This window comes from Urtica dioica, chromosome 11 (genome assembly GCF_054948205.1).
Source record: "Urtica dioica subsp. dioica isolate 48M chromosome 11, U.dioica_male_clone48M_v1_H2, whole genome shotgun sequence".
NCBI lineage: Eukaryota > Viridiplantae > Streptophyta > Magnoliopsida > Rosales > Urticaceae > Urtica > Urtica dioica.
The window spans coordinates 22029780-22050822 of record NC_142766.1 but is presented as its reverse complement, the minus strand read 5'-3'; the positions used below and the strand labels follow the sequence as shown (position 1 = coordinate 22050822).

Here is a 21043-nt window from a genome sequence, read left to right as displayed (position 1 = left end):
AAAGGAAAAACTTCATTCTGTTCTATAAAGAGAGTCAAACAATACAATAAATACACTTGACCAATAATGAGGACCGAGTGAAAATAAAAAACCAAAAAGCCATTTACTTATCCTCACAAGTTAAGGACATTAAGGTAAAAGCAAAAACAACTAACTATCAGGTTGATAATCAGTACAAACCTATACACTACTCAGCACACAAAGAGAGAATAAAACCATAAAATCTAATACGGACCGGCCCTAAAACCACTGGCATTCCGAAACCCACCTCTACACTTGGTTTTGAGCACATACTCGACTCTTTTAATTACCTTCACTAGTTTAGGGAAAAAAACCAAACTACCAAAGTCAAGGCCATCATTACATCTCTAGTACGTCAAACTACAACTTAACATTACAAATGAAATACATATCACTAAAGCTGAGCAATTATAGCAAGAAAAACTAATACATGAAACAAAGTTCTTTTATGTTGTAACAAAAGAAGATATACTACATGAAGACAAATTAAACAAATGAGAGTACCGACCCCAACACAGCATACATGAAAGGTAAGCAAGATTGAGAGTCGCGACAGCTCCTATAACGTCATCGTAGAATTGTACCGCTACTTCTAATCCCACCCATTATAGCTCTTGGTTTAGTTCATATCCGTTGGATTTTAGTCAAACGATGCTTTCATACCTTACGTTTAATAAATAAGTGAGTTGATGGTATGATTCTAATCAATTTCAAAACACAAGACATAAAATAGACATTTGAAATTGTTTACTTCCTTATTCGCCCGACAGGTAAATGAAATAACATGTTGATAAGTTGATTGGCTAGCTAAGTTTATAGTTTGGAACAAATCGTTTAAAGATGCTTTATATCATGTTCTTAACATCTTAGAAAAAACTCGTTGGCCTGGTTGATAGATTGTGCCCGATTCGATCGATTCAGTGAGTTTTTTGCGTTAGTTCTGCTTTTACCTTTGTGCATCTAGTTGGTATGATCTATCTTGTCATACAATTTTTCAGTAAAATGATAAGTGACATCATAAAACCATTACATGTATATAAAAAATAATTTGACACTGTATACAAAAGTCTTTAAAAATATCTATCAAGTAAAAGCAAGATCAAACTATAGAAAAAGCGCAGACAATAAATTTATCCACGTTTGTCCGTGAAACTAATAATATCAAGCAATGTACCAAGAAAAGAAAAACGAAGACTTAAACACAAAAATATGAGTTTCATTTTATTGAACTTAGTAAAACACGTAGTCTTATCGACTTAGAACATTGATAACTACAAAACGCTGTGACACGAAATGATCAGACAGAATGGTATACCACACGTAATCACCATTCTACTTAATTATTAGAGAAATACAACAGAAAACGAAGAAAAGTATACGATGTCATTCATGCCGAAGCAATCATGTATTTTTTTTTTCTAGTTGTTGTCGTACCAGAGCTGCTTCTGGAGTTTGTTGATAACGTCCTTGTCAACCTGGAAAGCCTTGGCAAGAATATCCGCGTTGATCGGAGGGTCGGACCCGAACACGGCGTTGGCGATGGTGATGACTCCCGGGTTTTGGCTGCTAAGTCCGGCGAAAGCCACCGCCGGAGCGTGACCGGTGTTGAACTGAAAGTGGATGAGACCGATCGGGAACACGAACACGTCACCTTTCTTGAGGTACTTCGTGAAGAGCTTGTTCTTGGCGCCTTGGATGTTCGAGGTCACGAAGCCCACCAAGAGCTCTCCCTCGGCCACCACCAGGATTTCTGAGGCGCGTGGGTGAGTGTGTGGTGGGTTCTGTCCGTACGGCGCGTAGTCGATACGCACGAGCTGTACCCCGAGAGTGTTGAGCCCTGGGAGTTTGTCGACGGTCACGGCGGTTACAATCGAGCCGACAGGGTTGTCGGTGTTTCCGGCCACGTCGAGGCCCGAAGTGAAGAAATCGTCGGCCTTGGCAAGCATTGGATCCTTGCAGAATCTCCCGTTCACAAACACTGCTCATATAAAAAAGAACAATATATAAGACAATGTACATGATAAAATAGGGTTTGTACGGATAAAATGAGAGAACAAAAAAAAAGAGATATATATATATATATATATATATATAACAATACATAAATCTACATAAAATAGGGTATAAGTTATAACTTACAAGCGTTTTTAGTGTCGTTTGTAGCGACACAAAAGTCCTGAAGAGGGCTTGGGTCATAGGCAGTGGCAATGGAAGTTGCCAAAGCGAAAAGAACAAGTGAAATTAGGAAGTGAGTGCTCTTCATGATGGATGTTTTTCAGGTACTTTATGTGTGTTTATGTGTGTATTGCAAGTGAAGGATGAGAAATATGCATTATGATCCACGTCTATTTATAGTAGGCTTGTGCATGAACCAGTCTATTTTTTTTTTTTTTTCACAAATCGGAAAGAGACCTGGTCTGTTTATTATTTATTGAAGACTTGGTTCAAAACTTAATGCAGTTCTTTACACGTTAATAATTCCCCATTTGTACTATTTGTATAAACAATCATATATGTTAGTTTCTACTAGTGGTTGAAACTGTCAAATATTATTTATAACTGATATGCTTTCGAGTCTCTTATAGCGGTATATTTTGTATGTATTTTTCGGATTTACTTTGTGAAATTTATATTTGACTATTCTTCCATTTCCTAACTACTCATAGGACTACCTTAGGTGCACCATCATTTATATTTGTGAAAATGGTGCACCATCATTGTCAGCATTACAATAATAATAAAACTAATAACCGTGTTTCATTTTATCACAAAAGTTGGACGCAGGACTTTGACTCTGAGGAAAACTAACAAAACAGTGGTAACGAATATTCGGGTACTAATTCATCAAGGTTCTTGTGGTGAAGTAGTCTTGAATCTTGATTGGCTCTCGTAGCAGATAGTTTTAGTTGATATATCATATATGCTTAGTTGAAGTTAGACGATCGATATGCACAAAATGTTAGGTAATTTTTTATATTTTTTTATTGCTGTGTCGGAAATGGCGGAGAATCGGCCCTGTACTGAGTTTTTTTATATATAAAACCCAATTGGTCCAACAATATTGTTGTTTAATACTCTAATTACTTATTAAGCTTTTCAGGTACTTCGTGAAGGATACAAGTATGACACTTGTGTGTGTTTTACTGATCGTGTTATTTGGACAAAATTAAATAGAAAATGTACATGTAGCGGGCCAAAAAAAATAAAATTGTGATCATTGGCGGTATGATTTACGATAAAAAGAAAAATTAACTAAAAAACCCAATGGTTATTATATTTTGTAAATTACAAGAAAGTATTCAACAGTTTTAATTTACTTGGTAATTATATCATTAAGAGAGCTAGGCATATCTCCGTTAATATTAAATTTTTAGACTAACTATCAACTCATTTTAAAAAAAAAAATAGTCTAATTAAGACAACACACGGGCCATATAATGAGAATGTTAAATATAATTATATTTTTAATATTTGAATAATTATATTATAATATTAATCATGTAATCCTACACATATCTCGTCTAAGAGGTATTCCTGAATTCAAATCTCATGGACTGCGCAGAAATACATGTCCCTTACAAATTTATCTTAAAATTATGTAATATTGATCAATAGCACTATTTACGCTTGCACTATTAATATATCATGTAATTTTAATTGTCATTTCTAAAAAAAATCATACATAGCCTTTTATCTATTTGAAGATGTTTCTTCTCTATCATCTACCATATAGACTATATAATCATCAATTAGCTAAAAACCTAAATATAAATTAAGAAATTGTCATGATAACTAAATAATTTGACACTATTTTAACGTTCGCCAAATGTCCGGGTGTCTAAATATTTGTGGGTTTAATATGACTTTGAGTATGTTAATGGGGTAAAGTCAATGCTCATAAAAAAACAAAAGAAAATTATAATTAATACCGCATCTTAATTATAACTTGTTGCATGTGTGTATCGTCAATGAAGTTAACGCTCTACTGTCAGCAATCATCGAATTATTGGAGCTAATTAGTCTTTGTTATGTTTGCTCAGAAGCTAATTAGTTTTTGTTAATATAACATAAATTTATTTTGGGTTTCCACAATTTTAAATAGTATATATAACTTTGAGCTTATTGAACTAATACAAATATCTCATTTAGATTTTAAAACCCAGGTAGTTTTTTTTTTGTAGTTTAATTATGATTTTTAATGTTAAATAACAGTTATAAATGTTCATGTCAAAATTTGAGCAATTTGTCGAATTTTCTTCGTACCTCTCTGGGTGATCAGTGTCAATATTTGCATAGGTGTATTTCGTGTGTATGTTGTGTGTGAGAATATTGTTAGGTACTTCGAAGAGGTGCTCGTTTTATATAAGGGAATAGTTCTAGAGTCTCGGAGCATATAAGAACGAGGTCTAATAATATTTATAATTAAATTAATTATATATAGTTAAAAATCTAGGTCCTCTGTCTTTTTTTTTATAGTGTTTCATTTGTATCCCTTCAATCAAAATAAGTCAATCATTTTAATTTATTTATAAATAAATATAAAATAACAAGTTAGGAGAGTGAATATGTAAAAAAAACAAGTTCAAGACATTTTCATTTGTAAATTTTTAAAGTAAAAAGATATTTAATAAAATAAAATTTGTATATTTTTAAAATAAAAAGATATTTAATGAAATAAAAAAAGTGGAAAATAATGCAGAAAGGCCCTGGCTAGACGACTAGCTACCCCGACGTGTAGGTGCCGATCACCTAACTATGTTTTAAATATTTCTTGAGTTGTTTTATTTCCTTAAAGCTTTTACATGATAATTGCATTAATTAACCTAGCAATTCCACCACATAAAAATAGGGCTAGACAACTCACTTGGCGCTAGAGAGATTATGATCAAATCCAATCATGTCGGCAAGAAAACAGGACCCAAAAGAATTACACACTCACTTTGAGTTTGAATAACTAACTTGAAGCTAGCTCGACTTGTTGATGACGAACAATTTGATACACTTGAGAAGCTATATATATATTAACATGTATTATTTTTCCTTCTAATTAATATTTGATGTATTGCGTATGATTATTTGAGTATGGCAGAAAAAATAGATGGTTATCTTTTTTCTATTATGTCCCTTATGAAAAAATTAAAAAAAAATAGGGTTTACTATTATTTATATTATAATTTTTTTTCTTTCTTATATATTTTATGTATTATATATTTTTTATGATCCTAAAAAAAAAAAAGTTGGCCCCCTAATTTACTTTTTTTGCTCCATCTTTGAGATTGTCCCCTGAACTGTTACAAATTATTTATACCCTTATTTTTTTTACTATTTTTATCCATATTTTAAGCCCAACATTATATGAAATCACCATATATTTGTCTTCAATGAAACCGTATACGCCCAGATTCGGTACAGATACAAGTAACGGAGAAAGAGAACTTTTATTCAATGAAAGAATGACACACATATGACCATTCTAATTATTGGCACGAAAACAATTGAAAAACATGCACTAAAGGAAGAAGAAAAAAGAAAAAAAAAAAAAAAAAAAAACTCGTCAGTCTATTTCTAGAACTGCTTCTGAAGAAACTGGACAATGTCCTTGTCAACTTGGAAGGCCCTTGTGAGGATCTCGGGGTCGATCGGAGGGTTGGACCCGAACACGGTGTTGGCGATGGTAATGACTCCCGGGTTTTGGCTGCTGAGAGCCGCGAAAGCCACCGCGGGGACGTGGCCCGGGTTGAACTGAAAGTGGACGAGACCGATCGGAAAAACGAACACGTCGCCTTTCTTGAGGAGCTTGGTGAAGAGCCGATTTCCGTCCCCGTTGGACGAGACGAAGCCGGCCAAGAGCTCTCCCTCGACGACCACCAAGATCTCGGAGGCGCGTGGGTGAGTGTGGGGCGGGTTTTGGCCGTACGGCGCGTAGTCGATGCGAACCAGCGATATCCCGAGAGTGTTGAGCCCCGGGATTTGTTGCACGTTCACCGTCGTCACGTTGCCTCCGACTTTGTTGCCCGTGTTTCCCGCCATGTTTAGGCCCGAGAAGAAGAAATCCTCAGCCTTCGCTTCCTTCGGGTCCTTGCAGAATTTCCCGTTCACAAACACTGCACACACACACACGTGAACAAAAGAAAATATATTTTAGGTTGACATTTTTTCTAAGACGTGTTTATATGTATATATGTCAAATAGTAGTAGTTAATTACAGGCACGGTGAGGATCGTCTGTTGCAACACAGAAGTCTTGAAGAGGGCTTGGATCATTTGCAGAGGCGATGGAAATCGCCAAAGCCAAGACGGTGATTGAGAGAAGGAAATGAACACGTTTCATCATCGCTGTGTGTATATATTCGTTGCTTTGAGTGTGGGGTGAGAAATGTTACGATAGGGTTTGCCAATTTATAGTTGGAGATCTTTGAGTTGGTCGTAATCGTATTGGATAATGCATAATTTTATGCTAATAATTTCCTACTTGTGATTATTAATTAGAAGTTGACCACACTCTAATCACTCAAACGGAATAATATAATAAATTGTGTTCCACTGGCTAGATAGTTTTATCTTCTTTTTTTTTTGTGTTTGTTAATAAGAAGCCTTCAACAACCTTTGAATATATTATCTATGTTAATAATTTAGTGCTTGATAGTTACTTTCTTCTGGTCTTTTGTTTTTCATCCATAATAGTTTTCATTCTTTCGATCATTCACTGTCATATCACATTCTGTGAAAAGGGTTTTCAAGAATTGACTGTTTAGGCCTCCGTCGTAATAATAAGGTTTAGAAACCGAATATATTGACCGTTTGTGTAAAGTAAAGGTAAGAAGGAGAAGAAAGATGATATCATCAGAGAATTTACAAACTGGAAGTTTCCTTATACCATCACCTATTAAAATTCTTATCGGACAAGTAAAAATCACAAACATGTCGATCTAATTTCACTTTCTCGGTTTCATTTTGTTACACGCTCAGAAATGAAAAAGTCAATTTTCTATCTTTTTTTTAGAGAATTGATTTTCTATCCTCTAGGCCCTATGTATACATGAGCCATATGCTAATAAAATAACATTTTGAGATTTTTTTTCATTTTCAGAAAGACTTTGTCTCGTGTAGTACAATTCATTGCTTCGTCTTTTTCTTTTGTTTCTTGTTTGCGGCAAAAAATGTAGTACAATTCATCAACGACGTACACCTCTTAATTTCTGCGGATCAAGATATAGTATTATTTATAATGAAAGTGGTACGACATAGAAGAAATCATTTCTTCTTAGGGTTTATTCCTTTCCTTGTAACAAAAATGGGGTGGTGAAATAATTTATGAGTTACAAAAAAATCACTTATAACTACAACTACGTTCTATTTTATCATCAACTGTTCATAACTTCGTAGTATCAGGCGAGTGACAATTACTGAAAGCTTACAATATACGTAAGAAAGTATTATAAAAGCTTACAAGACGAGTGAAAACTCATGTAGTTATATAGATTTTTAAAAATGTTACATTTTAGCTAATCTTTAGTTAATAATTGAAAATTAACCGTTCTTATTATCAATCAAATTGTATTTTACAATTGTCAATATATGATGCAATTTTATATATAGCCAATTATATGATGCAATTTGATTAGGCATGCCCGTTTAAAGGCTCGATATAGTCATTAAGGACTGGTATGAACCCTCGACCACCACTCCGGCCGGGCCATTAATTAGGTTAATTGATCAAATATTTTAGCAATAATGTGACTTGTTTTGGGTTATTTAATTTTAACCGGCATTTGTGTCGCTCACGTCATGAGCGCACACATTAGTTACAAACCCAAAGCCGAACTCGATCAATGATTCACTATGAGGAATAAAAATCCATTTAAATTTATTTGTTTCGGCGCGTGGACCTCACTTGAATAGCTGCCACCAATTGGCCCATTAAGTATAATACTTATTTTTAAATCATTCAATACACATATATATATATATATATATATATATATATATATATATATATATATATCCCTGATAGTTGACCTCCTAACTAACTCTTTAATAAATCACAGGTCTTTTAGTGTCACTATCACATTCGTTCGTAGCCTCATTGTTTTTCAGCACAAATAGTTGGTTATCCAACTTAATTTGTAATTGCATTATAATCATCGAGAGTAAACGAAAATGGATTATGAGTTGGATTAGAGAATGTGGTCCTATCAAGAAAAATTGGCTATCGTAGCACACTTTCTTTTTCAAGCAAGCATATACAGAAAAATCAATGATAATATACTATAACTGATTTAAATTTCGTCTAATAATGGTAGTAAATTGAAAAAGTTATTGTTCCTCTATATATTTAGCTGGGGAATATTGTTGTGTGTCCAATAAGCGAGATATAGGAAAGGAAATTATTCAAAGTTAACAATTCATTTTTATTTATACTTTTTCATTCTTATAATATTGAAATCACTATGAATTCATTCATAAAAAATTCAAACGATGCGGCCGTTAATGAAATTCAGACAGCAATTTTGTAACACATTTTTATTAATCTTTATTTTACCTTTAAAAAATTCTTGAAAAAAAATTAAGGTAAATAGAGATTAATAAAAAAGAATATCGGGTGACTAATTAACACCGACTTATTTATGTTAGCTTGATGCGTATGTGTGTGTAGCTCCATTAATTGCGTAGGTCACAAGTTATCTTCTGTAAATTTGCAGCACTGATTATAGAAAGGAACTGCAAAAAGCCATCTTTCTTCAAACAAAAAAGGATAAGCCTTTTTCACTATTGCGTCTTCGACAATGTAATCAATATGGAGCAGAGAATTTGGAAAAATTTGAACTATAAATAGACGAAAAGCCAATGCAAAACACACAAATCAGTAGATTGATTAAAGAAGAGAGATTTTTCAAGCAATGACTAAGCAATTTCATGCTCTCTTCGTTCTCGCCATTGTCTTGGCTTTGGCAGCTTCGATCGCCTCTGCTTATGATCCGAGTCCTCTGCAGGATTTCTGCGTCGCCGCAGATGACCCCGAAAGAATACGTAAGAAATACAAGGCCTTCATTCTAGTTTTATTATACATGTTTTCCCAATGTAGAACCTAAAAATTCAAAGGACTTTCTCTGATGCTAAATTTTGGGAGTGTAATTTATTAATTTTTATTTCTTTAATAACATTTTTTTTTATATATAAACTAGCCATAAAGGCTACAAGAAGAGTTGTCTAGTTTATAATATTTTAGTTTTCTAGTAGCAAAATAGTGCAATCAGATCTATTGTCGCACCAAGAATTCCAACCCATTTTTATTTATCAAAAATAAATTTCTGTAAAAATATCATTCTAGTCCAAATTAATAGGATTTTTAATAATATGCTCTCCCTGAAACTTCTATATCATTTTTGCCCCCTTATTTTAAGTTCAGGGGGATTAAGCCCCTCCTCAAATTGTATATTCTATTGTAAAAAGAGAATATCATTCTAGCCCTCCTAAGTTTTTTTTTTCAAATTAGCCCCCCTAAAATACTCCTCGAACCCGCTCGGGGTCCATATTCACCATATTTTTCTCGGCGCGACGCCAACATTAACTCGATATTTAATTTGTTTCGACGAGACAGTGTTTGTGAACGGTAGATTCTGCAAGAACCCGGCGTTCGTGAACGCGGACGATTTCTTCACATCGGGGCTCAACATCGCCGGAGACACCAACAACGCGGTGGGGTCGAACGTGACGGCCGTGAACGTGAACCGAATCCCAGGCCTCAACACACTCGGAGTCTCGCTCGTCCGCATCGACTACGCACCGTACGGCCAAAACCCGCCTCACTACCACCCGCGAGGCTCCGAGATCCTCGTCGTCGTTCAGGGCACGCTCTACGTCGGCTTCGTGTCCTCCAACGAGGATGGAAACCGCCTCTTCTCGAGGGTCCTCAACGCCGGGGACGTTTTCGTCTTTCCCGTCGGAATGATTCACTTCCAGTTCAACCCCGGGAGAACCCCAGCCGTGGCTTTTGCCGGCCTCGGGAGCCAGAATTTCGGTGTCGTTACGATTGCCAACACTGTCTTCGGTTCGAACCCTCCGATCAGCGCCGAGATTCTCGCCCGGGCGTTCCGGCTCGATCAGGACGTGGTTGAGCAGCTTCAGAGGAGTTTTGGGTCTGCCTAGGATCTACGTACTCTAATGATAATAATAATAATAATAATAATAATTGATCTTTTTGATCATGTCTTTGTCTCTCAATATATATAATGAATAAGTAAGAAGGGATTAGTAGTCTTTTTAGCCCTTCCGTGTCTTTGTAATAAGTAGCCTTGAGAGGAAAATTAGTGAATGACTTGCCCAATTATATAATATAATAATTTTCTTGTCTCGTTGATTCTTGTTCGATAATATACACCATATTGTGTTAATAGGAATCAATCACAAGTTGGAAGAGAATGGACTTTAAAACATATAGATCTGCATATTCTTCGCTGAGTACTGTTAAATTTTTTATTTTCTCTTCAAAGCCAATCCTGTAAAATGAAAAAGTTGGGGGCCACTGTAAAACGACATGTTGTTTGAATTCCTTACCAAAAGCGACGTGTCGTTTGTATGCATAAATAGAAAACGCCATGTCCTTCTTCGTCCTTCTTCTTCAATTTCTTCAGAGAGTGGACGGGCGAGAGATATGCTTCCGTGTTCCCAAAAACTCACTTCCCTCACAACTCTCACACGCATTATCGCAAACGCCTTCAAGGCACAAACTTTGCTCCTCCACACCTCTCCCACATTCACCTTCCATGGCAGCCGAGACCGACTCGAAGACCACGCGGAGAACAACTCCGGCGTGGAGACGAGGCCGCCGCCGCCGCCGTCGTCGTCGGGGGCGAAGGACGACTACTTTGGGGCGGTGCACTTCATCGTCAACATCGTCCAGCGCGATTTCTATATGGAGCGAACCCTAAACAAGCTTCGGATCTCCACCGCCGTTTTGGACTCGGAAATGGTGTACCGAGTTCTCCGCGCCTGCCACCGCCACGGCACCGAGTCCCTCCGCTTCTTCCACTGGGTCCGATCCTACAAAACCTCCTATCGTCCGACCTCCGTTGAGGTCGAAGAGCTCGTCAAAACCCTAGCTCGCACTAAGAAGTACGAGTCCATGTGGAAGCTCCTCGATCAGATGAAGACTTCGCTCGGACTCACCGTCTCGCCTCAAACGCTCTGCGCCGTCATCGAAGAGTACGGCAAACAAGGTACGCTCACAGTCATAGATCGAGAGATTTATCTCCGGCGATTGCTTTTTTCAGAGAGTCTGATTCATGTGCTTTGAATTTGATTATAATCGCAAAGGCTTGTCGGAGCAGGCGGTGGAGGTTTTCAACCGAGCTCCGAAGCTCTTCAAGCTGACTCCGACGACGGAGATTCACAACTCTCTGCTCTTCGCGCTCTGCGAATCGAAGCTCTTCCATGGAGCGTACGCTCTGGTGAGGAGGATGATAAGGAAAGGCTTGGTTCCGGACAAGAGGACTTACTCGGTGCTGGTCAACGCTTGGTGCTCCAACGGGAAGATGAAGGAAGCGCAGAGATTCCTGGAGGAGATGAGCGAGAAAGGCTACAATCCTCCGGTGAGAGGCCGGGATCTTCTGATTGAAGGGCTGTTGAACGCCGGCTACATCGAGTCCGCCAAAGAAATGGTGAGGAAGATGGCCTCCGAGGGCTTCTTGCCCGACGTCGCTACGTTCAACACTCTGGTGGAAGTGATTTGCAAATCCGGCCAAGTCCAGTTCTGCGTCGACCTCTACCACCAGGTCTTGGGCCTCGGACTCTGCCCCAATATCAACACGTATAGGTTTCTGATTCCGGCGGTGTCGAAGCTGGGACAGATCGACGAGGCGTTTCGGATCCTGCACCGGGCGATGGAGGACGGTCACAGGCCGTTCCCGAGCCTCTACGCGCCGATACTCAAGGGGATGTGTAGGAACGGGATGTTTGATGATGCGCTGTGTTTCTTCGGGGAGATGAAGGCGAAAGGCCATCCGCCGAATCGGCCCGTGTACACGATGATGATCACCATGTTCAGCCGCGGGGGACGCTACGTCGATGCTGCGTATTTCTTGACGGAGATGGCGAAGAAAGGGATGATGCCGATTACGAGGTGCTTCGATTTGGTCACTGACGGGTTGAAGCATCGGGGGAATCACGATTTGGCTAATAAGATTGAGCAGTTGGAAGTTTCGCTTCGTGATTCATGATCTCCGCTGCTCATGGCTTTTTTTTTTTATATAGAAAATCGAAGTTTTGCATTGTACTTACAAGAGAAAAAAAAAATAAGGAAATAGAATGGAGAAGGACACATGCTGTAGATGGGATCGTGACTTAGGTTTTTCCTCAAGTTTAAGTTCCAAACATACCCCTTTTTTTAAGTATTCTGATTTTATCTTTGCTAGGAAGAATAATGATTGGGGCGAGAACTGGTAAATAGGGAAACTGGGTTTGCACTGTGCGATGTGTATTTAGTAGATCATTTTCCCTTAAAAAACGGGAATTATTAGTCACATCTAACAAATACAATTTTGTTTGGCAATCTTGATATTCTTTTAGGTATCATAAATAAAATCATAATAATCTTCAGAATATTTCCTCAAGCTGAGTTGGCTATCTACAATTCCGGCCATCTTCCAAGCTATACCTCTCATCTATCACAGGGAAATTCCGAATCAACCTCAGTGACCTTGAAATGCTGGGGACGCTGGCCTGAGCAGTGTAGATTCCACATCTTAAAATAAGACCTTTCCAAGTTCCTTACCTGCAATGCAATGCCAAAAAAACAAAAAAAAAACTCATAAGAAACTACCGTTCCTGTTAACAAGGTAATGATAAAAACACAGTGGCGCACCCAGCGTTGTGTGTCAAATAAAGGGCACGTCATCCGAGCTGCCTTGAGTTTGTTGGTCAGAGCTTGGAGTTTCGGTCGATTTAGTGCCAAAGACACTGCCTTTTCCTCGTACTCCTTCATACTATAATATTTATATAAAAAAAATACAAATAAGGGAATGAACGAAGTTGAGCTGTTATGAGACTTGACTAGTCTGACAGATTTCATTATATACCAAGTCAGATGTCCAAAGGCCTACCTGTTAACAATCATCTCATCGCCAAGTCCAGTGGAAACACAAAGCGACCCAGCAACTCTTGTGGCCATTTTCTGAAGAGGCAATGTCACCATCGGTAGGCCCGCCCATAAGATATCCGTGCCCGTTGTATGGGCATTGCATAGAGGCCTGAATCCAAAGAGAGTTATACGATACATAAAACCAAACCCAAAGAAACATAGATAGCATAAAGCAAACTTTGAATCATCCAATGTTAGCTGAATTGAAGGAGACTTTACGTGTCAAGAAATAAATCAGCTAAAGAACTGCGTCTTATATGTTCATCTTTCATTGCTACATCCGTAAAAATTATCTGGTCTGGCTGTAATCCCTGACCAGCAGCATCTGTAAAAATAAATTATATATATATATATATATATATATATTAAAAAATAGAAATAAAATTGCCCAGTAACTTTTTTTTAAAAGGTGCTCCAGTACCGCTTAAATAAACAAGTGAAAGCTTCAACACACAAATCTGAGATTAAAATATCGAAAAATAACCCAACTTACATGCTCGAAGTCTCATTTCACCAGCAGCTGGGAATCTGAGGAGCCAAAGGGCACTGTTGGGGACACGTTTTAGGATATTGCACCTACATGAAGCACTCTAAACAGTGAGATGTCTACTACTAAGAAGTAAGAACTGCCGAGAAAAAAATAGAAGTGTATCCTCAATCATATTACCAAGTGTTAAATATTTCAGGGTCCATCTTATACAACTGGTTGAAGCATGCAAAAATAAACTTGTCGTCAGGCAGACCATAATCAGATCGCTTGTGCTGGCAGTTTGGGTTCAACACATCCCGATTTTTCTGTACATAGATTGAAGGAGTTTTCATTTCATATTATATGACTACACTAACATGATTTTACTCCTCCGGGGAGGAAGGAAAAATAAACACTGACCTGCTTGTAGTCATTCACAAAATAGCAATGCGGAAGGTGTACAAGCTTCTCGGAATAAATATGGGAGTTGTGCAGTGGAGAGACAAACTGGAAGAAAACAAAAGCCATCTCTCAGTAATAGAAATGAAGATAAAACCAGGTTAGTTGAATTTGGCCAAATTTTACCTCATCAGTAACCAAGTAATGGATGTAACTAGCGCCTGTAGTCCCTGGAAAACCCATATATGAAACCTGAATAGGTGCTGGCTGCATGGCAAATATTTCATTTCTTGCACCCTGCATGGCAATATCACGGGTTTCTTAATTAGTATAATCTGATGCGTAAAGTATGTCAAAACAAAATAATATCAAGAAGGCTATACCTTGGTGTAACCATTCAGGTTCACTAAGACCTGAATCTTATCCTCATTAATCATTTTAGCAATCGCATCTGACGTCATTGAAGAAACATCAACAAAGTGTTCCGTTTCAGTCTGGATGCGTTGTCTCCATTGGGTACCATCATTTGCACTCAGAGCATAGCAAAACACCTTCAAAGTAGTTTGTTGATTGCATTAAATCAAAATTTATTTTGGGCTCAACAGTTAAGCATGGGAGAAATTAATCAAGGACAACTACCTCAACGTGTTCCTGGTTGTGCATGCCAAAAACAGACCCCATAAGGTGCGACAGAGGATGATTACCAAAATCACTGCTGACATATCTGCAATATGGATAGAGATGCTGGTTTAACGCTGCTTTAAGAGTACCAAAATTACCCAAGAATTGTTGGTCTAGTGGTCCAGCCAAGGTTTATTTCCTAAAGGTCCTGGGTTCAAGCCCCCCAATGAAGATTCATAAGAAAATATTAAGCATTTGTTAGTGTTCCTAGTTCCCCAAATGTTGTGGGGTCAGCAGAGGGACCAAGGAACTAAACCCTAGTTTTTTTTTTTTTTTTTAAAAGGTGCCAAAATTTAGCTTAGAGTTCATGCAGCCTATAGAGTAGAGACATACCCAACTTTGAGTCTTCTATTTCCACCGTCGCGCTTTACAGGAACTGTGGCAGGATGGTTGAAGGCAGAAAGCCCAAAACGGGAAGCCACTACAGAGCAATGTGCCGCATATTTACAGCTACAAGAAACATATAGTAAAAAATGAGACATTCTACCACATCCACAAAAGATTGAACCACTATGAGTATCGTACCTAATCTCAAGTGCAAGGATTGGGTCAATAGGATAGGCTATTGCATGGAAAGGCTGCACACTTGGAAGAAGTGACATCTGGAGAAGGAAAATTGTATCTACTCTAAGAAGCCAGCATATTTATTGGAAGAAAATAAAAAGTAACAAGAAATACACTGATCCTTACACTTATCTGTCTCTTGATAATTGCCTCAACTTCAGAGAACATTTTGTCACGATCATCCCAACTGCAAAGGCACTGTATATGCAATCCAAATAAGCACAAACGATGGGGAAACTTAAAAGACCTTACATGTGCTACACAAAGGCAAATTTTCATAATGCTTATATAGATATCTCATTAAACTTGAGGATTTCAACACACCTGTAAAGTATGTAGCAGGTTACAAGTCGCCTCAGGAAAATCAGGGCGAAGAAGTAGTGCCTGCCTATAGCTCTTGACAGCTGCCTCAACAAGCCCACTGGCACATATACAACTCAGTAAGTTCTAATCTAAAACAACAAAATGCTTTGTAGATGGATGGCTAAAAGAGCTGCTGAAAATTTAAGACGATCCTATCGGGAACATGTAAACAAACATGGACAGTGAGTGCAACAAATACCTGTCTTTATAAGCTGAAGCCAAATTTGCATGGGCTTCCGCCATAGTTGGCCTGACAGTTATAGCACGCAAGTAGTCTTGAATTGCTTCACTGACTCTACCTATCTCCTTGTATGTATTTCCCCTATTGACAAGCCCGTCAGCTGCCAAAGGATCAATCCGAAGAACCTCATTGTAGCAAGATATTGCATCTGAATAACTTCCCTGTGAAGTACCATGACACAAGAAATGTTCTCATCGAAGTAATAAATAAATTTAAAATAAAAAATATATATAATTAAAAAAAAATAAAAAAAAAAACTCAGCTAAAACCAACAAGGGGAGAAATTAAAATGCGTATTCCATCATATTTTCCATGGACAGTTTAGCCTTACAGATAAAAACAAAATAAAAGACTTAAATTGGAACAACTCCTTTATTATGCTTCTGATAGTTGTCCAAAACATAGATAAAATAACCAAAGTATGAGAGGAAAAAATTAACTACCTGCTGCTTATAAATTATTGCAAGATTGTTAAAAGGAGCAGATAATCCAGTTGTCACCGTCAGTGTGGCCTTGTAATATGAAGCTGCAGTGGACACCATGTTCCTGCTCATGCAACAGTATCTCATGTAAAAAAGACTTGATCTACCAGAATTGTCTCTAAGCTAACAACAGCATAAGGACTTCAGGGTAACTTACCATTCCATATATATATTCCCGAGATTTGTAAGTGCTTGTGGGTGGTTAGGTTGTAATGAAAGGCATTGCTTCACACATCCAAAAGAAATTGAGTAATGAGGAAAAGAATAACTACATCATTGAACCACTTCAAATAGGACACAATATTTACTGAAGGTAGATAAAAAAAAATTAAAAATTAAACTAAAAATAAAGAAGTAAAATATACATATGTACAAAAGAAAATTAGCATACATTGTAGCATTGAATTGCTTCCTCTACTCTGCCAACGTCTTTCAGAGCATTACCCTAACAGTAGTGAACAAAACTAAGTCAACACATATTCTACGCATATTCTAGTTATTCAATCATATTCACTTGTCAAGGGCTAACCAGGTTGTTGTATGCTTCCAAAAATCTTGCATCAGAAGATATGGCTTGCTTGTAATGAAGGATTGCGAGGTCTAATTGGCCTTGATCATAATACGTACTAGCTAAATTACCTGCAAAAAATTATTGGACATGTCATCAGAGACAAAACTAGCAAAGGTTACAGAAGAGTTATCAGTTAAGATTAACTACACTCACCAAAAGCCATAGCATAATTCGGCCTTGTCTGAAGAGCCCGTTGATAACACACAATTGCCTCTTGAGGCATTGTTAAAGCCTGGAAAATGAAAAATAAACATCTTGTTTTCTCCTATTCGAGTCCATGCACTTGCAGCTACCCAACCTTAGTGGCACAGGGCACATAACACCTTACCTTATATACATTTCCAAGGTTCAGATAAGCATCTGGAAATGCAGGTTTGAGCTTTACAGCCTCCTGCAATGAAAAAAAAAATTACATAAAGACCAAGAAACAAAGAACTCGTCAATTACCTCTGAGTGGCGCGATTAGACCAACAAAATTATATGATACCGATAGCTAAGAGAGGAGAATAACGCTCAAACTCAATCTAAGTTGGCTGTCGCAACTGATAATCGGACCAAATGGAAAAGAAAACAAACATGTTTTATAGTTCTTAGAACACAAGATTCATATCATTAGAAAACAAGACAGCCGATCCAAAGAACATAAGAAAATAAAGTGCAAAAATACCTTGTAGTATTGGAGAGCTCTATTAAGATCACCTGACTCCATAAAAAGACCGGCAAGATTAGACCATGCGATCGCAAATGTGGGCTGTATGCGCAATGCCTCAACGTAGCAACTATATGCCTGCATAATTACAGGTTAGATCCTTCACATTCCATCTGTAGCTCTAGTGCATGAGTAGCTTTGTCGGATATAAAAAATGAAAATGGGTTTCTTAGATATCAATTATCATAACTATTTAGAGCCTAAGAAGAGTTCGATTCGGGCTATTCAAATCTTTTTGTAGAACGAACATACTATTATAAATGATAAAATGTGTTTGGCAATTGTCAAAACACCAAATTACAAACACAGTGTATTGGACTGGTTAACAACCCGAGCCAGACTCGAAAAATGAGTACTGACCTAGCCTCTGGCCTGATCCAGCCACAAATTACACGGCACTTGACCACAGGCTATTTTAGCCTATAACTTTTATTTTATCGTTAAAAAAACATAACAAAACAAAAAATGGAAGCAAGCTAAATCTCAGTAATCTACTCATAGGTCCAGAAACCTACAACTGTGGTCTCTAGCATAAGAATATGCAATAAGTATACAACAACTCATCATTCACACTAAGGGCATAATATTTGAATTCCAGTATGCAAGACTTAGACACACCAGGAAGTATGTCAATTTCAGGCACTTACTTCTTGCACCAATCCTTGCGCTTTCATTAGATTCCCAAGGTTGCTATGAGCATCAACCTACATCATAATTGATAATAAAAAAGAAGGATCGGCAACAACAAAATGAGGCAACAAGATCCCACCTGGGTTCACAATAAGTAAAAGCAAAAACAAAAGATAAATCCTACAAGCCAACTGACGAGATTCATACAGAGGAAATGCTGAAAAGTCATACCAAAGCAGGATTAAGAGCAAGTGCCTGACGACAGCACTGTGCAGCTTCACTAAGTCTTCCTTTTCTCATATACGCACTTCCTAGATTTGACCACGCATCACAGAAATTCGGTCGCAGCTGCAATATAAGGAAAGCAAGGCATCAATCAGCCAATCAAAGGTGATCAATGACGCCAAGACAGGCATCAATATTGACTTAAGACCGTTAAAAGTACCCAAAATATAGAGTACATTAACCTTATGGGAACAACTTCAAATCAAAGAAAATAAATTCACAATAACACACAGACCTCAATGGCAATCAAATAGTAGCGAATCGCAAGATCAATATTGCCTTTTTCCTGCATGAAGGGAATACCCAACCAATTAGCAACGGAAATCTTAAGCAACCCGTTTAAGTGATCATTTATCCAACATACCTTCCATGCATTAGCCATGTTGCCATAACACTCAGCAAAATGTGGCTCAACTCGAAGTGCTTCTTCATTCTTAGATATGCACATTTCAAAATCTTGCAACTGTAGAACCCATATATAAAAAGAAGAAAAAAAAAAGGGCAAGAGGTCAGAGTTTTCTGATTCCAAACAACAAAGGGACGTGCATTGTCTAATCAGTCTTACCCCAACGCGACCATTAACGTTTAAGACATACAAAACAATAAAAGAAACGCTGAACTTGAGAGATTTATAAGAGAAAACAACCTGATAGTAAATAGCGCCCAGTAGAAGCAAATTGTCGGTCCTGTTAGGGTTCCTCTCGTAGACAGTAGTGCTGTGCTCTAGAGCCTCTTTAAAATTCCCAGACCTATACATATGATGTGCTAGCGCCAAATGTGTGTTCTCATCAACTACATCGTACGAAGAAATAACAAATTCATCACACTTGCTGTTACAATCGATAAAAACCCGAGCTCCAAAATTCATCCATCGTTACAAATTTAGCGAATAATAAAAAATAAAAAACTCTAAATTCTCAACAAAAATAATCGCTAGAAACCTAAATCTCTGACAATTCGATCAAAAAACCAACAACTTTACAGAAAGAAAGAAAAAAAAAATTGAAAACCGAACCTTCGATGGAATCGGAACCCTTGAAGGCCACCAAACCGTGCGAAGCCTGAGCTTCAGGCTTCGCCGCGAAGGACTCGTCGCGATCCACTGCGAATAGAGTTCTCGAACTCCCCAACATGGCCAATTGCTGGTTCTGCGACAGAGGAGGCTGGTGATGCCGAACCTCGCCGTGCACCGATATCACGGCCATCTCTTCTTCTCCGCCGTTAGATTCCAATCGCTACCATCAATCGAGCTCCGATCTTCGTCCCAAACCCTAGCACTCCCACCCTCTCGATCTTCTGTTTGTTCTTAAAGCTAAGCAAAATCTAAATTACAACTTAGCTTTTCTTTTGGCGAGTGTTTTTTTATTAATACTTTCGGATAGTTAGCGTGAAGATAACGCGCGCTAGGCTATCTATTTTATTTCATTTTTTCTGTTTTTTATTTTAATTTTTTGAATTCTATTTTTTTTTAATTGGTTGTTTAAAATTCATGGATAAATTTGGAAAAATAATAGAATAAAACTTAATAAAATGAAATGATGTTCAAAGAAATTATAAAATTAAGAAAAATCACACTAATTATGTCGTTTAAAACGTTTGAATGGTTATTTAGCCGACATTTCAAATTCGTTTAAAAAATAGTCAATATTCTTATACATGGCAAATTTCACAAAATAATATTTCCATATTGTCTTTTTAATATTGGTATTTAAAACAGCAACTACCTTGGCAAGTTTTAAGCAATGTTTATTATGTATTTATTTGATTTAATTTAAATTCATTGATGGTTCACATTCTCTCTCTCAAAACAACGTAAAGAGACGAAAATAGCCTTGATCGATAGGCTACCCATCTATATCATCAATCACAATCTCCGAGAGATTTCTATTCGTCACTTGAGGTTGCCGTCAACAAGTGATTGGGTTTTTTTTTTTTTTTTGCGACGGCCAAATCCCCGGTGGCGTTTCGGCCTTTCACAACGGAGGAAGAGTTGTGGAGAAGGAACGATGAGGGAGATATGGAGGAAATTGTGTTTTTGTTATTGACGTGGGATAATCTTTGCAGTTTCGTGATGAACTAGATGATTTTTTAAGGCAATTTTGTTGCTAGTAGTGTTTGAATATACAACTTTTACTTTGGAAGTGACGTGAAATTACTAATTATATTATGCTAGAACCACATTGTAGGGTTTGGTCAAGGATTTGCGTTATAATATTTTATGAATATAAATTCTTTTTCATTTTAATAAATTCAATTATTGGGAGTTTTCCTTGGTCTAAAATTTGACATAAAAAAATAAACACTATTAACATATATAAACAAATTAACAAAAATAAAACAGAAATAATCAAGTTAACAACAACAAATAATTAGAACTAAACGCATTAGATAAGCTGGGTGACAGTGTTATCGGATCTCATTGATGATAAATTTATATTTTGGATACATTTATCTACACTTGTATAACTTGCATCGATGCTTGTAGATTTTC

The 21043-nt window shown here is 37.3% G+C and overlaps 5 protein-coding genes across 5 annotated transcripts; 2 read left to right on the top strand and 3 right to left on the bottom strand.

The window, feature by feature from the left end:
• Positions 1-1237: 1237 nt before the first annotated feature.
• LOC149382428 (germin-like protein subfamily 1 member 17) lies at positions 1238-2335 on the bottom strand. Its single transcript, XM_089629998.1, has 2 exons — positions 2161-2335; positions 1238-1999 (listed from the first exon to the last, which is right to left on the bottom strand). The coding sequence occupies exons 1-2, from the start codon at positions 2282-2284 to the stop codon at positions 1440-1442; spliced, it is 684 nt and encodes a 227-aa protein (XP_089486124.1). The 5' UTR covers positions 2285-2335; the 3' UTR covers positions 1238-1439.
• Positions 2336-5440: 3105 nt separating this feature from the next.
• LOC149382427 (germin-like protein subfamily 1 member 13) lies at positions 5441-6383 on the bottom strand. The gene is made up of 2 exons (XM_089629955.1): positions 6228-6383; positions 5441-6125 (listed from the first exon to the last, which is right to left on the bottom strand). Exons 1-2 carry the CDS (start codon positions 6352-6354, stop codon positions 5587-5589), a joined length of 666 nt encoding a protein of 221 aa, XP_089486081.1. The 5' UTR covers positions 6355-6383; the 3' UTR covers positions 5441-5586.
• A 2509-nt stretch (positions 6384-8892) lies between these two features.
• LOC149382426 (germin-like protein subfamily 1 member 20) lies at positions 8893-10374 on the top strand. The gene is made up of 2 exons (XM_089600861.1): positions 8893-9050; positions 9622-10374. The coding sequence occupies exons 1-2, from the start codon at positions 8921-8923 to the stop codon at positions 10167-10169; spliced, it is 678 nt and encodes a 225-aa protein (XP_089456987.1). The 5' UTR covers positions 8893-8920; the 3' UTR covers positions 10170-10374.
• An 80-nt stretch (positions 10375-10454) lies between these two features.
• On the top strand, positions 10455-12350 carry LOC149382425 (Pentatricopeptide repeat (PPR) superfamily protein). The gene is made up of 2 exons (XM_089600860.1): positions 10455-11239; positions 11337-12350. Exons 1-2 carry the CDS (start codon positions 10558-10560, stop codon positions 12236-12238), a joined length of 1584 nt encoding a protein of 527 aa, XP_089456986.1. The 5' UTR covers positions 10455-10557; the 3' UTR covers positions 12239-12350.
• A 108-nt stretch (positions 12351-12458) lies between these two features.
• SEC (Tetratricopeptide repeat (TPR)-like superfamily protein) lies at positions 12459-19888 on the bottom strand. Its single transcript, XM_089600859.1, has 28 exons — positions 19568-19888; positions 19199-19344; positions 18917-19015; positions 18788-18838; positions 18499-18615; positions 18285-18341; positions 17596-17715; positions 17257-17319; positions 17082-17160; positions 16887-16996; positions 16749-16802; positions 16515-16582; positions 16319-16421; positions 15834-16036; positions 15596-15692; positions 15398-15469; positions 15233-15309; positions 15041-15157; positions 14666-14750; positions 14410-14577; positions 14213-14323; positions 14048-14134; positions 13826-13953; positions 13652-13734; positions 13378-13483; positions 13121-13267; positions 12883-13003; positions 12459-12792 (listed from the first exon to the last, which is right to left on the bottom strand). The coding sequence occupies exons 1-28, from the start codon at positions 19755-19757 to the stop codon at positions 12679-12681; spliced, it is 2973 nt and encodes a 990-aa protein (XP_089456985.1). The 5' UTR covers positions 19758-19888; the 3' UTR covers positions 12459-12678.
• Positions 19889-21043: the final 1155 nt, after the last annotated feature.

Coding starts and splice junctions, on each gene's coding strand:
- LOC149382428 (XM_089629998.1), bottom strand. CDS start 2,284: ATGAAGAGCACTCACTTCCTAATTTCACTTGTTCTTTTCGCTTTGGCA. Junction 2,000..2,160: donor AAACGACACTAAAAACGCTT/GTAAGTTATAAC, acceptor TTATATGAGCAG/TGTTTGTGAACGGGAGATTC.
- LOC149382427 (XM_089629955.1), bottom strand. CDS start 6,354: ATGATGAAACGTGTTCATTTCCTTCTCTCAATCACCGTCTTGGCTTTG. Junction 6,126..6,227: donor AGACGATCCTCACCGTGCCT/GTAATTAACTAC, acceptor GTGTGTGTGCAG/TGTTTGTGAACGGGAAATTC.
- LOC149382426 (XM_089600861.1), top strand. CDS start 8,921: ATGACTAAGCAATTTCATGCTCTCTTCGTTCTCGCCATTGTCTTGGCT. Junction 9,051..9,621: donor AGATGACCCCGAAAGAATAC/GTAAGAAATACA, acceptor TCGACGAGACAG/TGTTTGTGAACGGTAGATTC.
- LOC149382425 (XM_089600860.1), top strand. CDS start 10,558: ATGTTGTTTGAATTCCTTACCAAAAGCGACGTGTCGTTTGTATGCATA. Junction 11,240..11,336: donor CGAAGAGTACGGCAAACAAG/GTACGCTCACAG, acceptor ATAATCGCAAAG/GCTTGTCGGAGCAGGCGGTG.
- SEC (XM_089600859.1), bottom strand. CDS start 19,757: ATGGCCGTGATATCGGTGCACGGCGAGGTTCGGCATCACCAGCCTCCT. Junction 19,345..19,567: donor GGGTTCCGATTCCATCGAAG/GTTCGGTTTTCA, acceptor CGTACGATGTAG/TTGATGAGAACACACATTTG. Junction 13,735..13,825: donor CCTGAAATATTTAACACTTG/GTAATATGATTG, acceptor TGCTTCATGTAG/GTGCAATATCCTAAAACGTG.